This window comes from Lissotriton helveticus, chromosome 4_1 (assembly GCF_964261635.1).
Source record: "Lissotriton helveticus chromosome 4_1, aLisHel1.1, whole genome shotgun sequence".
NCBI classification, from domain to species: domain Eukaryota; kingdom Metazoa; phylum Chordata; class Amphibia; order Caudata; family Salamandridae; genus Lissotriton; species Lissotriton helveticus.
In genome coordinates this window covers 204,201,628-204,223,811 of record NC_136063.1, presented here as the reverse complement: position 1 = coordinate 204,223,811, position 22,184 = coordinate 204,201,628, and the positions used below count along the sequence as shown (strand labels likewise).

Here is a 22,184-nt window from a genome sequence, read left to right as displayed (position 1 = left end):
TGAAACAAGCATTTACAATGCAATGGTTTCGCCTTTGGAAAATGTAGAGCTATTGGCATTGTAAATGACAACATTTGTATTTATGTGTTGGTTTTGAAAACAGATAAATAAATTGCATTATTATTTACATTGCACACACCCAGAGCCCCCCCCCCACACACACACACCCAGAGCCACACACACACACCCAGAGCCACACACACACACCCAGAGCCACACACACACACCCAGAGCCACACACACACACACACACACACACACAGAGCCACACACACACACACCCAGAGCCACACACACACACACACACCCCCAGAGCCACACACACACACACACACACCCAGAGCAACACACACACACACCCAGAGCCGCCCACACAAACACACACCCACATACACCCACCCAGAGCCACACACACCCACCCAGAGCCACACACCCACCCAGAGCCACACACACCCACCCAGAGCCACACACACCCACCCAGAGCCACACACACCCACCCAGAGCCACACACACCCATCCAGAGCCACACACACCCATCCAGAGCCACACACACCCATCCAGAGCCACACACACCCATCCAGAGCCACACACACCCACCCAGAGCCACACACACCCACCCAGAGCCACACACACCCACCCACCCAGAGCCACACACACCCACCCAGAGCCACAATTCAATTAAATTAATTTGTATAGCGTGCTACATACCCAGAGGGTCTCAAGGCGCTTGAAGAAGGGTGGGGGATTACTTGTCGAATATCCATGTTTTAAGTTGCTTTCTGAATGCTAGGTGGTTCTGAGTGAGGCGAAGGTGAGTGGGAAGTGAGTTCCAGGTTTTAGCCGCCAGGTAGGAGAAGGATCTTCCTCCCATGGTGGTTTTGTTGATGCGAGGTACAGCAGCAAGGGCTTGGTTGGAGGAGCGTAGCTGGCGGGAGGGGGTGTAGAAGGAGAGTCGTGTGTTGAGGCATTCGGGTCCAAGTTCGTAAAGTGCTTTGTGTGCGTGGGTTAGGAGGCGGAATGTTATCCTCTTATTGACGGGGAGCCAGGGGAGGATTTTCAGGTGGCCAGAAATGTGGTCTTTACGCGGGATGTCTAGTATGAGTCTGGCTGATGCGTTCTGGATGCGTTGGAGTTTTTTCTGAAGTTTTGCGGTGGTACCGGCGTATAGGGTGTTTCCGTAGTCCAGGCGGCTTGTAACCAGAGCGTGGGTGACCGTTTTTCTAGTTTCGGTGGGGATCCAGCGAAATGTTTTTTTGAGCATGCGAAGAATGTTGAAGCAAGATGATGAAACGGCGTTGACTTGTCTGGTCATCAAGAGTGAGGAGTCCAGGATGACGCCCAGGTTCCGTGCGTGGTCCGTCGGGATAGGTGCTTTTCCAAGGGCCTCTGGCCACCAAGAGTCGTCCCAGGCGGAGGGGGAGGTACCTAAGATAAGGACTTCTGTTTTGTCTGAATTCAGTTTCAGACGGCTGTGCTTCATCCACTCGGCTACTTCTTTCATACCTTCATGTAGGTTTGTTTTGGCGGTGTTAGGGTCTTTGGTGAGTGAGAGGATCAGTTGAGTGTCATCAGCGTAGGAGATGATATTGAGGTTGTGTTGGCGTGCAATGGCCGTGAGGGGGCTCATGTATACGTTGAAAGGGTGGGGCTGAGTGAAGATCCTTGTGGTACGCCGCAAATGACTTCAGTGGCCTCTGGCTTGAATGGTGGGAGGCGGACTCTCTGAGTTCTTCCGGCAAGGAATGAGGTGATCCATTCCAGTGCTTTTCCTTGGATTCCGATGTTTCTGAGGCGTTGTAACAGGGTGCTATGACAGACTGTGTCGAAGGCTGCGGAGAGGTCGAGGCGGATGAGGGCGACTGTCACCATTGTCCAGTAGAGTTCGAATGTCGTCTGTTGCTGCGATGAGTGCGGTCTCAGTGCTGTGTTTGGCCCGGAAGCCGGACTGTGAGGAGTCGAGGGATTTGTTGGTTTCGAGGAAGGCGGCGAGCTGGTTGTTGACGGCTTTCTCGATGACTTTGGCCGGGAATGGAAGGAGCGAGATGGGGCGGTAGTTTTTGAGTTCGGTGGGGTCAGCTGTGGGTTTTTTCAGAAGGGCGCTGAGTTCGGCGTGTTTCCAGCTTTCCGGGAATGTGGCTGAGTTGAGGGAGCAGTTGATGACGTCTCGGAGGTGTGGAGCTATGATGGAATCTGCTTTGTTGAAGATGTGGTGAGGGCATGGGTCTGTGGGGGATCCTGAGTGGATGGAGTTCATCAGGCGGATGGTGTCCTGAGTGGAGATTGGGTTCCAGTCCTTAAGGATGTTCAAGGGGGGTGAAGGTACTGCAGAAGGTTGGGGTTGTTGGTCTCCGGGTTGGTTGCCTAAGCTGCTGTGGATGTCTGCGATTTTGTCGTGGAAGAACGAGGCTAGGGAGTCGCAAAGGGCTTGAGAGGGAGTGATATCGTTGGAGTTGGCTGTGGGGTTGGTAAACTCTTTGACGATGTTGAATAATTCCTTGCTGTTGTGGGCGTTGTTGTCAAGTCGGTCTTTGAAAGCAGCTTTCTTGGCAGTCCGGATCAGTTGGTGGTGTCTGCGGGTGGCGCTTTTGAAGGCGTCCCTGGTGCTGGTGTTTGGGTCTTTTTTCCAGGCCTTCTCAAGGGAGCGGCAGAGTTTCTTGGATTTCTTAAGATCATCGTTGAACCAGGGGGCGTATTTGCTGCCTAGTTTGATTTGACGTTTTTTCAGGGGTGCTAGGTTGTCGGCGCTGTTTGTTAGCCAATGAGTGAGGTTAATGGCTGCTTGGTTGGCGTTTGAGGAGTGGGCAGGGGGGTTTTGAAGAAGCGATGAGGAGATTTGGTCGATGGTGATTTTGTTCCAGTTTCTTCGCAGAGTGGGTAGAGGGTGGTTGTGGGTTGTGGTCTTTTTGTAGATAAAGTGAACGCAGCTGTGGTCCGTCCAATGGAGAGCTGTGGTGTGACTGAAGGAGATATGTTTGCTGGAGGTGAAGATAGGGTAGAGTGTGTGACCTGCGTAGTGAGTGGGGGTATTAACAAGTTGTTTGAGTTCGAGGTTGGCGAGATTGTCCAGAAGGGTGGTGGTGGTGTTGTCGTTGCTCTTCTCCAGGTGAAAATTGAGATCTCCCAATAGAATGTAGTCCTCGGAGGGGAGGGCGTGTGGGGTGATGAAGTCAGTGATGTCTTCACTGAATTGTGCACGGGGTCCTGGCGGCCTGTAGAGGAGGGTGCCTCTGAGTGTGGTCTTGGGGTCGGTGTGGATCTGGAAGTGAAGGTGTTCGGCGCTAGCGAGGTAGACGTCTGAGCTGGTTGAGATGCGGATGGAATTCTTATGGACGATAGCGATGCCTCCTCCTGTTTGGTTGGTGCGGTCTTTTCGGATGATCTTGTAGCCTTCCGGGATGGCGATGGTGATGTCTGGGGCTGAGGAGGCGTTCATCCATGTTTCTGTTAGGAAGGCGACGTCCGGGGAGATGGTGTCTAGTAGATTCCAAAGGTCGATGGCGTGTTTGTGGACCGAGCGAGTGTTGAGCAGGATGCATTGTAGGTGGTTGGTGTCAGATATCTGTTTGGTGTTAGTGGAAGGGGAGTTGGTCTTGGTGCTGTCATACTTGCAGGAGTTGCATGTAAATGGTCCATGGGTGTGTCCAGGGGCGGCTTGGGCGCCGTTGGGGAGTCGACCTGGGTTTAGGGCTAAGAGGGTGGAGGGGTCGTATGTAATGGGGGTGGGGTGGGTGGTACAGGGGCCAGGGGGTCTGGCGCTGGGCGTGGTCCAGGCGCGGACGGGCGCAGACGGGCTTACCTTTGGCGCACCTTCGGCGTGACAGGGGCGCGAACGCTGCGCGGGAAAGCTCCTGTCATATATGGATGGTGGAGGGGGCGGGGGCGAGGGAGGATCAATCTGGGAGGCGGGGGCGTGGTGGGGAGGCTGGCTGCAGGCACAACAAACAAAATGGCAACGATACCCCGAGTGAAACTGGCCGAGATTGGGGCACAGAGGTGGAATGTGCTATCGTCTCGGTGCAATCAGGCCAAATTAAAGAAGTTGCGTTCCCACGTTCCCAAAAGCAGACCCACACTAAACATGCAAGTTGTGCAATTCGATCGCGGAATAAAGTACAAAGCGCTACAATATCTAGGCACAAAGCAGGCAATGGGGAGAGCGCTACGATATCAGAGGCAGTCAGTAATAAGCAGGCAATGGGGAGAGCGCTACGATACCAGAGGCAGTCAGTAATCAGGCAGGCAGTGTGAGCAGCAATGCGGGGCGAGCAGGGAGCGACCGCTTCTCACGGTGCAGCGAGAGAGCCACACACACACTCATACCAATCGTGAATGTTCCCTAATTCGAACATGGCCACTACACCTTTGCAGAGCCCACCTGATAAGAGAGACATCCCCTGACATGGTCATTTCTGTAATAAGCAACTGGCATGCCTGCCGAGACCTGCTAAAGAAGCAGCATGCCTTCCCTTCGCACTGGTAGCCCGCCAGCCCCCAGATGAAGTCCGTGCAGTGATGACAGAATGTCGGCTTGGTCAGGGTCACTTTCTTGAAGCTGTGTCCTGGGCAGATAAGCACCTGTTGCTGGTGTTTGGCCACCGGCGAGGAGGAGGTGGTGGTCTGTGGAGGGTGAGGTGGGGGTGCCGGTGGCTGTTGCTGGGTACGATTTTTGCTTCTGCCAAGCTTTGGGCTTGACGCCGGGCTGCAGTGACCCAGGTTGCCAAAACGGGACCGAGCTCCGTCTGCCATGTCCTCATCCGCAAGCCCTGGGGTGCAAACTTATAGCAGGTACAAATTCCTCTGAGAGGAAGCGAATCTGGGCCTCCAATAAATGAACAGTAAGAAAGAGGCGGTGTTGCCAGGAGATACAGAGACCAGCCTCGGTGGCTCTACAGGCAGGGCATGAGTCCTCCGAGAGCGGCCATCATATAGTTTGAGGAAGTCCACCCCTGGAGCACCGGTGATCCCTCGGCCTCAGGAGAGGCAATAGGTGCCTGCAGGCTCCCCGGGGAATGCCAGGCGCAGCGGTTGCTGCCTCATCCTGAAGGGTAGGCGCTCTGACAGGTGATCATTTCCGTGCAAGATGTAGAAGAGGTTTCAAATGACTTTCACTTCCTTTCAAGTGTTGGATCCAAACATCCTATTAAAAAAAAAGAAAGGAAAACTGAGAGGAGGGGGCGGCAGTGTCTGGCTGCGCTGGCCGGCGGAGCTGCTGCGGCTCCTGTCATAAAGGGTGGGGGCTCTGATGCAGAGCAGAGGATGGTTTCTTCTGCGAGGCGGGGGCTGGGGATTTGAAGGTAGGGGATCCACGCCTCCCGGGGTGGCCACGGGAAAACGCCGGCAATCGCTGGGTGTTTTATTGATGAACCTTTCCCTGTCGGAGCTGCGGTTGGGACTGCTGGGTGAGTCAGTGTGGGGGCACGTACCCGCAGCACCCCCGGCCTCCACCGATCCTTCAGATGTCAGGCATCAGTCCCTCCTTTTCCTCTAAACCTTACGCAAAGCTGCAGCAAGGAGAGCAGAGGTTCGGGCAGCTTCCGAGGGGCTCTGTCACAATCCACAAGTGGCCAGAGAGCCTCCGAGGTGCACAGTCGCGCCGCCTCCTGGTGAGGGAACCTCATCCTGCCGCCCATACAGTTAGCCCACATGTGTTCCAAAATGCGGACATACATAATCCACCAGCTCCCTCAAACGAACACACTGACCTCAGTATCTCTTCAGAATAAAATACCCCCGTCGAGTCAACTCAAGCAGAGAGAGTGGCTGGCAATTCTGAGCATTATGGATTTCCCGTATTGTTTGTTTAGAAGAAGTGAGTCTGGCCTATTTTTGTAACGCTGAATGACAGTGAGAGGAAGGAAAATGTGGCGAGGAACCGCAGAAATGTTGGTATCTCACAGTCCTAGTAACAAGCCGAGGTGCCGTGACAGCGGGAGGGGGGCGGGAACGGGCACACGCTGGTTCAAGACGGCACGGCGGAGCTTCTCAAGTAAGCTACTGCCCGGCCGCCATCTTCGGACCTCTTCCTTTATAGGAGTAAACTCGTTACCTTTGCGGACTTTCCATCAATGAAACGGAATGTGCACATCGCTCCTGCCGACTTGACCCAAGCGGTACAAAAGGGGGTGGTGATGGACGGAGCATCTGAACCAATCAAACACTCACACCCAGTCAACAGATATGGGTACACTTGACCAAAGCGGCACTGCAGGGAACCAATCCCATCCCTGCTTACAGAAGTAGAACTTTAATGCACACACCAAGGTCTGCTCACTTCAGAGAAGTAAGCATTGATATACATCAAAGGATTGCCACTAATACTCCGATTCCCGCTTCCTTTACGGGAGCTGCTCTCCCATGTACACGCCTCTTCCCTAATTACGGTGCATAAGTAAAACTGTAATTTTAGACAATGTATCCGATCTTACTTTACATAAACAAAAATAGAACCTACACTCACAGCCCTGTTTACACTAGTGACCCTGAAATGCACCCCCCCTCTTCGATTATAGGAGTACAGCTGCCTGCACACTCAATACAAGTTACACTGTAATGTGCGCATTTCATCCATGCTTTGTAATAGAAGTGAAGGGTAAGTAACCGCCCGAATGCAGGCAGTAATACGACTAACACACACACACCACCTGCTGCGTACAGTACGCAGGTGAAACTGATATGTGCCCTTTATTTCCCTGCATTCTGTATAAAAGGACAGCGATGATCAGAGCGCCCTGCTCATTTTACAAAAGTAAAACGGACAAACATATATTATATTTCTGAAGAAAAAACGTTATTTACACACTTTACAATAAATGAAACCGTACAGAGGACATCACGTCTCCACCGACCTCACACAGGTAAAGTACACACCCCTGCATACTTTATAAAGTAAAGCCGTACTGCGCGCATCCGAGCCCTGCTTCCTTTATAAAGTAAAGCTGCTCGGCGTGCATCGGCGCGCCGTTTCCTTTATAGAGTAAAGCTGTACTGCGCGCCTCTGAGCCCTGCTTCATTTATAGAGTAAAGCTGTATTGCGCACACGGAGCCCTGTTTCCTTTATAGAGTAAAGCTGTACTGCGCGCCTCTGAGCACTGCTTCCTTTATAGAGTAAAGCTGTACTGCGCGCATTGGAGCCCTGCTTACTTTACAAAAACGAAACTGTACAGGGGACATCACATCCCTGCCGACCTCCCACATGTAAAGGTGTAAATACCGCCTGCTTACTTTAAGAAGTAAAGCTGTTGGGCGCGCATCGGATCCCTGCTTATTTTATAAAAGTACAACTCCAGACTGAAATGCATAATTTACCCAAGTAAAATGCAATCTACGCATCCCGTGCTTCAAATCTGCATTGCACTCCTCATGGCCTTGCCTCCTCTCTGAAAGTAAAGCTGCAATGTACATGTCACACCCCTGCTTACGGCACACAAGTAAACCCTGCTGAACACACCCTGCCCTCCTTACTCCGCAACAGTGAAACCGTAGCCTGCACCCCCACCCAGCTTTCTTTCACAGACCGCCGCTGCCTGCACCCCCTGCTCGCATCCTGCCCGGCTTCCTGTACGGGCATAACCCTGTAATGCACACACCTCATCCGTGCTTCCTCCATGGAAGTAAGCCCATCGGCCCTGCCCCCCTTACACCTCCTTGGCTGCGGCTCCCAAGATCCTTTGTGCGGTTCAAGAGATGCGCTTTGGATAAACAGAACAGCTGCAAAGCAACACGTCTAACTTTAAAGCGCTCTGTGGGGAAAAGTGAAACGGAATATAAAACTGGTCTAAACATGACACGCAACCGGGAATTATGCGGCAGAATCCGGGCCCGTTCGGGTCGGGTCGCACACTTGGATCCTCACCAGTTGTGAGCGCAAACGGACAGTTAAACAAGGGTTGTTTGAGGGGAGCCTGTCAGATTGACAATGTAAATGTGTAACACGCACACAGCCCGAGAGAGCGGGCGGTCTGAGGGTGGGAGAGCGCTGGCTCGGGGTCAGTCGCACGGAGATTAAGTTTCTTCTAAATTAGATCAGAGCTGTGGGAAACGGCACCTCCCAAACACACACTTTCGCACGGGGGTGGGGGTGGGGGGGGTGATCCACTATTAAGGGCATCTCGCAGGAGCTAACTGCGAACTTAATTACTGTCTAACTCACCACAAGATGCGTGCCAGCATCTACAGTCCATGGAGATCGACCCGCCCGCCCCAGCTCCACGAAAAAAATGGCGGCCGCATTGCCAGGCGAAACCTAAAAAGATGTTGGGGGTGGTATCTGATGTTCAAGCCCAAGCTACACTAATAAAACTGTTTTTAGTCAAGTTTAGGTGATTGCTTAACACATGTATGCTTAACACATGTATGTCTTACCTGTTGAAACTGTCCCTCTGACACACCATCTCGGTAAAAAATTATCCGGGTGGGTTTGAAACGTGTTGATTTGTAGAACTGAATCAGCAGTTCCCGGACCATGGCAGCTAGATCTTGTATAATTTCCTGGCGATGCTGCTGCACTCTGACTGTAGCACAGTATCGATTCGGATGTGCATCCATACTGCCCACAACCTATTTCAGAAATAATGAAAATATTGGAGACTGTAAAATCACTACTAAACAATTGTTACAACTGTAATGAACACGGCAACTTATAGCAAATGTGAGAAACAAAAGGCTTGGGCTGCGTCTAGGAATATAGAAAATGCTGGTTTAGATGAAATATATTAAACACTTAAGATCAATTTAATTTTGGCTATAGGGTGGATCACAAGTGAACCTAAAGCATACCATTATGGGGAATATATAAGTGGAGGGAAAAATCATCTTTAGAAGGGCGTGGTTTGCAGATTCACATGCTTCACAATTTATTTTCAGGACAACAAGCTACCAGAGTACATGCTTAGCACCATTTTTCAGACAATACTCGTGTCTCAAAAAGGACTGGCACGAATATAGTTGATAGTAAAATGTTAAATCTAAGTAGCCACTCTGAAGTCAATCTGAGCTATATAATGCCCATATAGAACATACTTTGATTTGAACCATTTTTCACTCAAACATTCTCCCAGAAACAAACTGTAGTTCACATCCTGGCTAGAATTGCCTGAAATACAATTCTTGAAAAACCTCAATGCATAAACCGAGCAAAACATGTGTTTGCTATGTCTTAAGCCAATCTAGTTTTAAATATTGCTAAACTATTCTTATGTTGGAACCTACATATTTGTGTTTATTTTATTATCTCAGGCTCTCTCACTTGGAATATGTGAGTGATACAATCTCAGCAAACTGCTACAAGTCTCCAAAGATACTCCTCTACATCGGATTCACCTGAATGTTATTCACAGCATGTGTACAACAAAGTCCACGTTCTCACCTAAAAGTATCTAATTCTACTACAAGAAATAACACTTTCTACCTAGGAGTATGCTTTACTGAAGAACCTTTATCGAAGGGCCCAGCTGCTTTAAAAAAAAACCCAGTGCTTCCGGTAGACCTGGTCACGCTGATCTGTAACAAATTTTGTTTCGGTATGTACTCATGAGTAGGTGTAATTTAAAAAAATTATATCCTCGCCCACGCGGTCATCTTAATTACTTCATAAAATGAATAATTAGAACCGTATGCTGTTAAGTCTAAAAGTAAAAGTAGAAACCAGGTGCATTATTAACTGAACACCCATACTTTAAAAAATGTAATTTACTATAAAACATGTCTAAGTGTGTGGGAATAGAAAACTAGTTATGTACTTACTGCAGCAATTGACGGTTTTTTCCCATCTCCTGCTGGTGGATGTGTTACGTCTGCCCCAAGAAATATAACCGGTTGCTGAAACACTGGTGGTCTAATGAGTAAAAAAAACACACTGGTATAATTTCTACAACGTTTACAGATGAGACAAGGCATGTAGAGTGACAACATCACTGATATTGCACAAATGTAAAGCGACAGAACAGTAGTAAGCTTGTCAAAATGTATAGGACAACAATGTACTGCACTGGCTCGAGGGAGGGATAGACATTGTTAGCATTACTAATAAGTTTGTTTATAAAAACCATGTTTACACATAATACAAAAACATGGTGACAATTTATCTGACACTGCTCTTCCGTTAATTGTGCGTCACACTTCTGGTAATAAAGCCTACATCAATGGTTTTGCAGTATGGATGCAATGTACAGATCTGTATCGTGTAACTGTTCTCCAGATTTGAGCTGGAGCATACCAGAACCACTCCCCACCCCTTTTTAATCGAACACTTAATTTAATTAATAAAAATGATCACATACAGAATCAAATGTCAAGCAGTAGGCCTTAGAGGGTTCTTCTAGTTTCCTGTTGGTGGACCTAGAAGAAAAGCATGGCTTTCAGTGTCCTCTTTTGGGGTAGCAAAAATCAGAGTATTACATACAACACCCTTTATTTGGGTGCCCCTGCTGCTACTTTATCCAAACTCCAAATCACCCAAAACCGGGCGGCAAGACTTCTACAGGATATTCCGAACCATCAATCTACCAGACCAGCTCTTAAAACTCTTCACTGGTTGCCAGTCCATGAGAGAGTTAAGTTCAAGAGCTTGTGCACGGTTCACAGGCTGTTGTTCAATTCTGGTCCCCCGATCCTTCAAGACATCATTCAGCCCTATGAACCCAAAAGATCCCTTCGCTCAGAAAATCAGAACCTGGCCACCATTCCCAGGATTCGTAAGGCCAGAAGCGGAGGTCGATCTTTTTCAGCCAATGCTTCTAGACTCTGGATCTTCCTTTTTCCCTACGCTCTGAACCCAACCATCTTTTATTCCGAAAAGCTTTGAACACACGTATTTTTCCTAACTGAGTGATTCCTTTCCACTGCAAGCGCTGGGATGCCTCCGAGTAGCCATGCGCTATATTGAATATGCTACTTACCAGTATGCATCTGTTCTTGGCATGTAGGGCTGCTAACATTCATATCTTTGCATTAGATCGCCGCCTAGTGTTGGGTCCGGATGATCGCACATTGTTGTCCTGGAAGAGTCTTCGAAGTATCCTGAGATAGGTGGCTCCTCCCCTGGACTACAGTGCGCATGGGCATCGGCTCCATCCCCAGATTGTTTTTAGCCATTGTGGCAGAGATGGAGTGTAAGGTGTAAAGGATGTCCATGCTAATGATTGAATGCAAGAGTATGTCTGCAGCTGCGACAGGCACCGGGGAGGAGGGTGGGCGATATGAATGTTAGCAGCCCTACATGCCAAGAACAGATGCATACTGGTAAGTAGCATATTCAGTTCGAGGCATGTGGGCTGCTAAATTCATATCTTTGCATAGAATACATAGCAGTCCCTCCATTAGCGGCGGTTGCCCGTGCCAGCTGCAGAAACCTGAAAAAGTGTCTTGAGAACAGCCTGTCCTACAGCAGCTTGCTGCTTGGAATGCACATCAACACAGTAGTGTTTTGTGAAGGTATGTGGTGTAACCCACGTGGCTGCTCTGCAAATGTCTTCCAAAGGAATGTTCCCCAGGAAAGCCATGGATGCCCCCAATTTGCTTGTGGAGTGCGCTCTTGGGGGTATTGTTAAAGTACGCTTTGCCTTTTGATAACAGATTTGAATGCACTTAACAATCCACCTGGCTATTCCTGCTTTGGAAATAGGGTTTCCTTTGTGTTGTGGTGAGAAGGCAACAAAAAGTTGTTTTGTTTTCCTAAAGTGTTGTGTCCTGTCAATATAGTACATCAACGCCCTCCTAACGTCCAAAGTATGGAGCATTCTTTCCGCCTTCGTTTGAATGTTTTGGAAGAATGCAGGCAAGTCAATAGTTTGGTTGAGATGAAACTGTGACACCACCTTCGGAAGGAATTTGGGGTTAGTGCGTAGTACTACCCTATTTGGATGAATCTGTATGAATGGCTCTTGTATTGTGAGCGCTTGCAGCTCACTGACACGTCTCAGTGAAGTGATAGCAATAAGGAAAGCCACTTTCCACGTTAGGAACTGGAGTTCACACGAGTGTAGTGGCTCAAAAGGTGGTCCCATCAGCCTGGTGAGGACCACATTGAGGTTCCACACCGGAGCTGGCGGTATTCTTGGGGGAATGACTCGTTTCAGACCTTCAAGGAAGGCCTTAATGGCAGGCACTCTGAAGACAGAGAGATGCTGCCTGTTCTGAAGATAAGCTGCTATGGCGGATAGATGTATCCGAATGGAAGTGTACGCTAGATTGCACTTGTAAAGATGTAACAGATAGCAAATGATGTTAGGGATAGAAGCATCTAGCGGGTTTATGCCAATGGCTGTACAGTGAATGACGAAACGCTTCCATTTAGCAGCATAGCATGCTCTGGTAGTTGGCTTCCTTGCCTCCTTGATGATGTCCATGCATTCTGGAGGTAGGTGAAGGTAGCCAAACTCTAGGACTTCAGGAGCCAGATCGCCAGGTTGAGCTGTTGCGGATCTGGATGCTGAATGTCTCCATGGTTCTGCGTCAAAAGCCTGGGCGTTAGGCGCAACCTTTGATGCGGAACCACCGAGAGTTCCAGAAACGTGGTGTACCATGCTTGGCGCGCCCACGTTGGAGCAACTAGGATGAGTGTCATCGAGTGCTGCCTTAGTTTTCTTGCCACTAGCGGTATCAGAGGTGCTGGTGGAAAAGCGTACGCAAATTTGCCTGACCAGTTCATCCATATCGCATTCCCCTGCGACTGTGGGTGAGGGAACCTGGCGGCAAAGTGTTGGCATTTTGCGTTTTCGTTTGTGGCAAACAGGTCTATCTCCGGATGACCCCACTGCTGGAAGTACGGGCGGAGTACTGATGGATGTATCTCCCACTCGTGCATCTGATGGCTGTATCTGCTGAGCAGATCCGCCATCTGATTGTCCTTGCCCGGGAGGTGTTCTGCCATGAGGAAAATGTTCCTCTGAATGGCCCACTTCCACATGGTCTGAGCTAGATGAGACAGCTGCGGCGAGTGGGTGCCTCCCTGCTTTTGAATGTAGTACATCGCTGTCATGTTGTCCGTCCGGACTAACACCACTTTGTTGCACAGATGTACATTGAAGGACTTGAGCGCCATGAAGATTGCCATCAGTTCTAGATAGTTGATGTGCATCTTCTGTTGCTGCGTCGTCCATAGTCCCTGCACAGTGTAAGTGAGCAGATGAGCTCCCCATCCCTGGAGAGATGCGTCCGTTGTCAGGGTAATCTGTGGCACTGGCTCTTGGAACAGTCGGCCCTTGCAAAGGTTTTGTGGATTCCACCAATGCAGAGAGTTGTATGCCCGACTGGTAACCAACACTAGGTCTGTCAATTGTCCTTGAGCCTGTGTCCACTGATTTGCTAAGCACTCCTGGAGCGGACGCATATGTAACCTTGCGTGAGGGACTATGAAGATGCAGGAGGCCATCATGCCAATCAACTGCATGAATACTCGCGCTGGAAGCGAGTGTTGCGGTCTGAACTTTTGGATTAGAGACAGCATGCTGTCTATCCTGACCTTGTTTGGTTGAGCCTTGGCTGTCAGGGTATTTATGGTCGCGCCCAGAAACTGCCGCACGTGTGCTGGTTGAAGGTGCGACTTTGGGTAGTTCAGCGAGAAGCCCAGATTGTGAAGGAGGTGAATGGTAGTCGACATGTCCGCGGCGCACTGTTTTTCCGACTTGGCTTGAACGAGCCAGTCGTCCAGGTAGGGGTAGACATGGATGTTCTGCCTCCTGAGGTGCGCCGCTACCGTCGCCAGACACTTGGTAAACACTCTCGGGGCGGTAGTCACTCCGAAGGGTAGGACTTTGAACTGATAATGCCTGCCTTGGATAGTGAACCTGAGATATTTCCTGTGGGATGGGTGTAGTGGTATGTGGAAATAAGCATCCTTGAGGTCTAAGGTTGCCAAGAAGTCCCCTTGATTTAACAGGGGAAGAATCTGTTGCAGTGTGAGCATATGGAAATGTTCAGACAGTATATACAGGTTGAGGGGACGCAGATCTAGAATGGGTCTGAGAGATCCGTCCTTCTTTGGAATAAGGAAGTACAGGGAATATACCCCTGTGTCTTCCTCCTCCACTGGCACGAGCTCGATAGCGCCTTTTTGCAGCATCACTACTACCTCTTGCTGCAATAAGTGCAAGTGCTCTGCGGACATAGGCCGTTGCCTTGGTGGAATGTTGGGTGGAGTGGACTTTAACTCTAGACAATAACCGTACTGGACAAGTTGTCGTACCCACCTGTCTGTGGTGATGTTTGTCCAGACTGGCAGGAACTGCTGGAGTCTCCCCCCGACAGGTGTTAAATGGTCGGGGGCAGTGACAGAGAGTCATTGTTTGTTTGGGGCAGAGGAACGGGAGTTGTTGTTTCCTCTGCCACGTCCTCTGGTGCTGTTTCCGCGATAACCCCCTTTATTCTGTTTGGGGTACGAGGACTGTGCTCCACCTCTAGTGAACTGCGATTGTTGACCCATCTGTCCTCGGGTGACACCACGTGCACCTGAGCGACGAAAAGTGTTGCCCCGGAACTGTTGTGACTGAAGGGCTCCCATAGACTTAGCCGTCTCATTGTCTTTTTTAATCTTTTCGAGGGTGGTGTCAACATCAGGACCAAACAGTCTATCAGGATTGACGGGCTGGTTGAGTATGGTTGTTTGAATGCCTGGTTTAAACCCTGATATGCGTAGCCACGCTTGTCGTCTCAGCATGACGCTAGTGTTAATAGCCCTAGCTGCTGTGTCTGCGGCATCAAGTGCACACTTTATGGCTGCGTTGGAGATGAGTTTTCCCTCTTCTATAAGCAGTTTTGTACCCTCTTGAAACTGCGGAGGCAGGTGTTGTAAAACTTGTTCTAGGGTGTCATAATGCGCCCTGTCATAACGCGCCAATAGCGCCTGTGTATTTGCAATACGCCAGAAATTGGCAGCCTGCGCAGCTACTCTTTTGCCCCCTGCCTCAAGCACTTTGGACTCCTTGTCTGGGGGAGGAGCTTCACCCGTCGTCTGGGAGTTAGCCCTTTTTCTGGCATTTGCGACCACAAGAGAGTCCAGTGGCAGCTGCCCCCGAATGGATGCAGGGTCCGCAGGTGCTGGTCTGTACTTTTTTCGATGCGTGGATTGACCACCCTTGCCCTAGTAGGCTCTTTAAAGATTTCTGCAGCATGCTTAAGGACACCCTTGAGCATAGGAAGTGTCTTGACTGTCCTTTCAGAGATTGAAAAAGTGTCAAACAGGAAATCTTCTTCCACTGGGTCTGCATGCATGTCCACATCATGATTAGCAGCTGCCCGTTCAATGAGTGCATGAAAACCTGCAGAGTCTTCTGTGGGGGATGCACGTGCACTGAAAGGCTGTGGGTCTTGTCCCACATTCTGGATTCCCTGGTCACCCACGTCGTCATAGGAATCCTGTTGTGCATCTGGGTCATTGATGGGGAAAGTGTACTGGTCATCTTGTCCATATTCCTCTCCCTCTGAGTGGTCAGGGGAAGGTGTTGGACTCCTTCTAGGAGCAGGCTGGATAGGCTCAATCAGGGCTGGAGCGTCCTGAACAGGCCTTTTCTTCTTTAGTGGAATGACATAGGAGTCCACTGGTTGGGAAGTGATCTTTCTTTTGTAAAGGCTCAACTTGCCCGTGTCAGCGTCGATAAAACGCTCCGAATCGTCTCCCGAGTCGAGTTGTCGACCTAAAACACCAGCAGACGTGGACGATTCCGATGTCTTTGGCGCCGTTTTAGGCGCAAAGGCCTTTGGCGCCTCTTTTGGCGGCAGAATAAAGAGAAGTTTTCCAGCCGGCTTTGACGGCATGTCAATCGGCTTCTGGGGCGACGGCGTTGGAGCCGACGTCGCAGAGTCCTTATCCCGAATTCTTTGTAGCGAAGTGGCGATGAGGGATGCGTCACTCACAGCGGCACTTGGCGCCGACGAGGAGGCCTTCACTTTGCCTCCGCTTTCGACGGCTTGTAGGCCCTTCGTAGGTTTAGCCGTTGATGCTGCAGCCGCCGACACAGAGTCCTTGGACCGATGTGTTGAGGCTCCGCTCTTCGATCCCTGTTGTTTTGCAGGTTCCGTAGGCACTGCAGACTTGTCCCCGACTTTTTTGGACTTCGACGGCGTTTCCCCGGTCGAGCCATGCCGGGCGACCTTCTTAGAGGATGCCTCCTCCGTTGACGCCTTCGGCACTGTCGAGTCGACAGTTTTCTTCGACTTCTGGAGACCGGAGGTCGATGGAGTCGATGAGGTAGCAGGCTTTGGCGTTTTTGTTGAAGCGGCCGCCATCTTAGATGCACTCGAATCCGTAAGTTTCGGTTCGGCCATTTTAGGTGTCGTCGATACCGATGGTTTCAGATTCGGTTTCGATATGGGCTGCGTAGCAAGGGTGTCCGTGGCCGGGCCTGAAGGCGGGGCCGTGGCTTGCGGTGCAGGGTATTGGGTAAGGCCGAGTGGCGATCCTGTGACCCGAGCCTGATCCTCGTAACTTTCGGGGCATAGCTCATCCCCTGAGCTATCTTCCGCGGCCCCATAAACTTCTTCGACGTCCCCTACCTCGTCGACGTATTCAAGGCCTTGATCCACGACTCCGTGATCTATGACTCCGTCGTCGTCTTCCGGATCTGACTCGACCTCCGTCTCGGGCGGGGAGATCTCAAGATCACGGCTTAGGCCCTCTTCTTCCTGGTCGCCGAAGATGTTATCTGGAGCTGGGGCCGCTTGTCTGGCCTCAAGGCGCACCGCGCGCCGGAGCTTAAGCGTCTTCTTCGACCTGAATCTGGAGCAGGCCATGCAGTTGTCCTCGTTATGGTCTGGCGACAAGCATTTGTTGCAGACCGGGTGCACGTCGATGTGTGGGTATTTGGACCCACAGACGGGACAGTATTTAAACGGGCTCCGCTCCATGTTGAAAACTTTCGGTCGTGTTGCGATGAGAAGGCCCCGATGTCCGTAGAGTAATTCGACTCCGCAGATTCCGGCTCCAAAAGACGGAAGCACTCGAGCCCGTACGCAAACAATACCGACGTAAATAAACGAAGGCCTTTTGGCCTTAAAGAAGCTATTTTTCTCGGTTCCGACAGAGAGACGTCGAGACCGCATCCGAACCCAATGGCGGAAAAAAACAATCTGGGGATGGAGCCGATGCCCATGCGCACTGTAGTCCAGGGGAGGAGCCACCTATCTCAGGATACTTCGAAGACTCTTCCAGGACAACAATGTGCGATCATCCGGACCCAACACTAGGCGGCGATCTAATGCAAAGATATGAATTTAGCAGCCCACATGCCTCGAACAAGTGTATCTACAATACAATGCTGAGGGACAGCTAAGGAAGCGGACGAGGAAGGGTGCAAGCAGCAACACAAACAAGGGAGGATAAGGTTCAACCATGATGAACGGAGGAAGGCATGAGGAACGGGGGTGGGGGGCTAGTACACAAGGGAGGCAGCTGAAAAAAATGCACTCTGGTAGAGCGCTTAAGCACAAAAAAGTAGCACCTAAAAAATGAGCAATGGAAAGACATGAGTAATGCAAAAGGGAGGGACAAACACATGAAGCCTAAATCAGGTGACCAATAAGAAGCAAGCAAATGAGTGACAATGAATCCAACCAATAGCAAGAAATGAGTCGCTATGAACCACACGGTTATATAACAAAAGGTCTTCACGAGGCGGTGCATGCACTAGCTAGGGGAATTGGAATCAGAGGGATTCGATTCCGAAGCGGGCTTGTGTAGACTCAAACCCAGCCGGAAAGCTTGACTGAGTGTTTCGGATCAGAGCCCGAAAGCGGGGCATTTGAAACGTCGTCTCTGTGCCGACCTTGGGCAGAAAGCAGAGGTGGTGCAGAAGTCTTAGATTTTTTTGTGTGTGGGTTGTTGGGGCAAGGGGTCTTCTGTACTTACCTCATCCTGTCCCTACGGAAGTTCTCGGACGTCTATATCGAGCTACGAATCTGACTCCAGCATTGAGAAGGCCTCTCCCTCTTCCGCCAATGATAACCCAATAACTTCTTGACCGGACTCTTAACAGAAGATATCCTGCGTATTTTCAATGTTTCGACACTACATCTCTTCACGTCGTACCCCGGCGATCGCAAAGGGTTTTCTTCAACCAAAACGATCTACAAGCGTCGCAGTCGTCTTCTTTGTGCTTCGGACACTAGCACAAGTTACACACCTGGTGAGAGACAGTGCGCGGATACTTTGCGTGGCATCGAGGACCGAATTTGAACGGTGTCCGTTACATCGATGGCAAGCTGGACCGACGCGGTTAGGCCTGAAGACCGTCCACGAAGCTTTCCAATGGAGAAGTAGATTCTGTGGACCGAAACGATATGTGAAGAGTTGGGAAAAGCGTACGAAACAATATCGTCGAGGGTAGAGAGGATTGCGCACTGAGGGGATCCTGAAGAACGGTTTCAAACCAGAGTGCAGCAATACCTGTCCGAACCCTAAAGAGGAAAAATACTAATTAACAATGGAGTCGATGCCCATGCGCACTATCACCGAAAGGAGTCAACTTACCTCGTGAGTAGGAAAGACGTCTTCGGAGAAAAACAACTTGCAAACATCCGGAGCGAACACTAGATGGCAAGAGTATGCAAAGCATGTGTATCTACAGCACACATGCCTCGAACATACATTTTTCCAACTGGACAAGTTGGCATTCATGCAGCTCAATATGGTTATTAAAAAGCTAAGCCCAAAGCTTTGCACTATATTGCAAATGCGTCAGCAGCAGAGAACTGCCTCAGCTAACGCGGTCATTTGGGCACTCTTAAGGGTAATCTTTCAGCTATCTATGCCTTTGAGACTTCCAGATCAGCACTCTTTGTTCAAATCTCCCACTGATAATAGGTTTCTTAAGGACCTTACTCACTTGTTTCCTCAGTCTCCTTTCATAATGCCTCAATGGGATTTAAATTTGGTTTTGACTTTTCTTATGTGTGCTCCCTTCAAGTCTCTTCGTAATTGCCTCTTCAAACTTCAAACCCTTAAGACTGCTATTCTCATTTTCTTCACCTCTGCTTTCATAGTTAGCAAGCTCAAGGCTTTATCATCCAAGCCTCCCTATCTCTGTCCATCCAGATAAAGTGGTGCTTCGAACAAAAGCTTTGATCCTCCCTAAAGTGGTCTCTCCCTTTCATGTGGGACAATCCATTAATTTGCCCACCATTTACCCACCCACACATCCCTCCAAGGAAGAGGAAAGACTTCACCCCCTGGAACTAAAACGTGTGTTGTTTTTCTATCTTGATCGTACCAATAACTTACGGGTGAACGATCAACTCTTCATTGGCTACGTGGGTGCCAAGAAAGGTTGGGCAGTACAGAAAAGGACCATCTCTCGATGGGTGGGTTGTCCTCTGCATTAAATTGTGCTACGCATTGTCAAAGAAGGTACCTCCTGTGTGGTTACGTGCTCACTCTACCTAGAGCAACAACGGCAACCAATGCATTAGCACATGGTGTCCCAGTCATGGGTATCTGTCAGGCGGCAACGTGGGCATCCCTGCACACGCTTACCAGACACTACTGCCTGAACAGCCAAGTCCAGAGTGATGCGTACTTTGCCCGTTTGGTACTCCAGGACTTCCTAGTGTGATCTTGGTTAACAGACCCTCCTTCGGGGTTGGTATTCCTGGGGTATCTATTCTAAAGGTAAGGAATATACAACTACAAGTCTGTAGCAGATGAGCAAGTTACTTACCTTCGGTAATGATGTATCTAATAGATATATGTTCTAGTTTCCTTACCGCCCCACCCATCCTCCCTACTCTGCTGCCAACTGATTTCTAGAGATAGGGACTCTCTAAAGGGCCCTAGTTTTGAACACACCAGTGGTCAGTGTCTTTCATGGCTCTGCGCTTCTGGCATGGAAAGTCTTGTTAAGAACAGATTTCAGCGCACCTGGGTGGGGTCTATATAGGTCCTGCGATGTAATTTCCAAAACACACGGCGCTGATGACGGACACGGAGCAGACTGACACCGCCTGACACGCAGGGGTACTGCTGATGAAAAATCTCTGGAGCCATACTGACTCCTGGGGGAAATTCTAAATGGTGAGGAATCTACAAATATAAGTCTCTATCAGATACTTTACTTTCAAAGCAAAACTACCTTTCGCATCCACGCCCAACACCAGATGGCTGGAGTTGCAGAGTATAATGTCCACCTGAACACATGCTGCAAACAAAACTATACCCTCTTGATTGAACTGTTGTCACCAAGGTTTCATTTTTGTCCTATAATAAGGTAGGAGGAGCCATGTTCAATCAGGTTTGTGGTCTTCTTTGGGTGGAAGAGCATCTCTCTCCTGGCCAATAGAACAGTAAATATGTAGAACACTTGTAGAGGTCTTGCAGACTGCCAAATTCACAGGAAGAAAAGACAGTACATACTAGAAAAAAACTGGGCAATAAAGCACAGAGTTTCCAATCTATGCATTAGACAGAATCCTTAACCCTAATAAAAAAAAATACAAAGTAATAACACTTACTGCTGCTGAAAACAATCCAAGGCCAAAAGCTTAGGACCTGTTCCGGGTCAAAGATTTATCAATACATTCCTAATAACAGAGGGAAACCAATTCATCATGCTTCCTCTGCCGCAGACTCCACATCCAGGAAGGGATGTGGCTGTGGATAACAAGCCCTCAAGGTTGCCTACTTGATTTTTCCACATAAGCATGGCAGTATTCAATTCTCACGTTCATCTATGTACACTTGGACGAATGGCTGACTAGGTCAAGTACATATCAAGGAGGAACAGAATTCCCTCTTGTGTAGATCATCCTTTCTACCACACCGGATGGAAACTAACAATTGAGAGAAATCCTTCCCAAATCTTTCTACAAAGGTTGCTTTTATTGGAACCATTCTGTACACTACACAGAGGGAGCTAAAGTGTTCCTTTTTAAGGGGATGATTACTGATTGCCCATTACGATCTAGACAATTTTAAGAGGCCGGGTGTTCCCATAGCTGAGATTACTAGAAACACTCATTAAAACTGCATGCAGCTCCGGGCAGGGGCAGCAAACAGAAGCAAACCCAGCTTCTACAAACACCATATGGGAAGCATGAACTTTCACCCCTCAAGCCACTCTAAAGCCAGACATGACACCCTCTCAGTCCCGCATAATGACCCCTATTGGCCCACTCATCCATTTACCACATGCTCTTGGCAGGTGATACACAGGAGCAGAAAAGTCAATGAAACCGAGAAGCATGTAAAAGGAATATGCTACTTACCAGTATGCATCTGTTCTTGGCATAGAGGGCTGCAGAGTGGTACATTTATGAATAGATCGCCATCTGGTGTTGGGCTCGGATGATTGCACTTGTTTTTCTCTTGGAGAAGTCTTTGTCGTCACGAGATCGATGACTCCTCCTTTGGGTGCTAGTGCGCATGGGCATCGGCTCCATCCTTAGATTGTTTTGCCATAGTAGGGTTAGATGGAGTAGTGTACTAGAATACAGAAAGAGATGCCCATGTAAGTGTATCTAAATAAGATAATGTTGGGACAGACACAGGTTTCCGGGGAGGCAGGGAGGGCATGTACCACTCTGCAGCCCTCTATGCCAAGAACAGATGCATACTGGTAAGTAGCATATTCCGTTCGAGGCATATGGGCTGCAGAGGGTACATTTATGAATAGATTATACAGCAGTTACCTCCCTAGCGGTGGTTACCCGTGTCTGTCGCAACCGTTTGAAATAAAGTTTTTAATACAGCTTGGCCCACTCTGGCTTGTTGTGTAGCCTGCACATCAACACAGTAGTGTTTTGTGAAGGTATGTGGTGTAGACCAAGTTGCTGCTCTGCATATGTCATCTAGGGGAATGTTTCCTAAGAATGCCATAGATGCTCCTAGCTTACGTGTAGAATGAGCTCTAGGAGGAACAGCTAATGTTCTCTTTGCTTCTATGTAACATATTTGTATACATCTTACAATCCATCTGGCAATGCCCGCTTTAGAGATAGGATTGCCCTTATGTGTTGGGGAAAACGCTACAAATAGTTGTTTGGTTTTCCTGAAATTTTGTGTCCTTTCTATGTAGTACAATATTGCCCTTTTTACATCTAATGTATGTAAGGCCCTTTCTGCTACCGTCTGTGGTTTTGGGAAAAAGACTGGTAGTTCCACTGGTTGATTGATGTGAAATGCTGAAATTACTTTAGGCAAGAACTTTGGGTTTGTTCTAAGAACCACTTTATTCTGGTGTAACTGTAGGAATGGTTCTTGT

General features: G+C 49.2%; 1 protein-coding gene across 4 annotated transcripts in view; it reads right to left on the bottom strand.

The window, feature by feature from the left end:
* The window catches only part of AGO2 (argonaute RISC catalytic component 2), a 472,903-nt gene that overhangs the window by 83,999 nt on the left and 366,720 nt on the right, over positions 1-22,184 (bottom strand). For all 4 annotated transcript variants that reach the window (XM_078686698.1, XM_078686701.1, XM_078686697.1 and 1 more), the window contains exons 14-15: positions 9,742-9,832; positions 8,362-8,556 (exon numbers count right to left, since the gene is read on the bottom strand). In XM_078686698.1, coding sequence (XP_078542824.1) covers positions 8,362-8,556; positions 9,742-9,832 — 286 coding nt within the window. The remainder of the gene's footprint in view (positions 1-8,361; positions 8,557-9,741; positions 9,833-22,184) is intronic.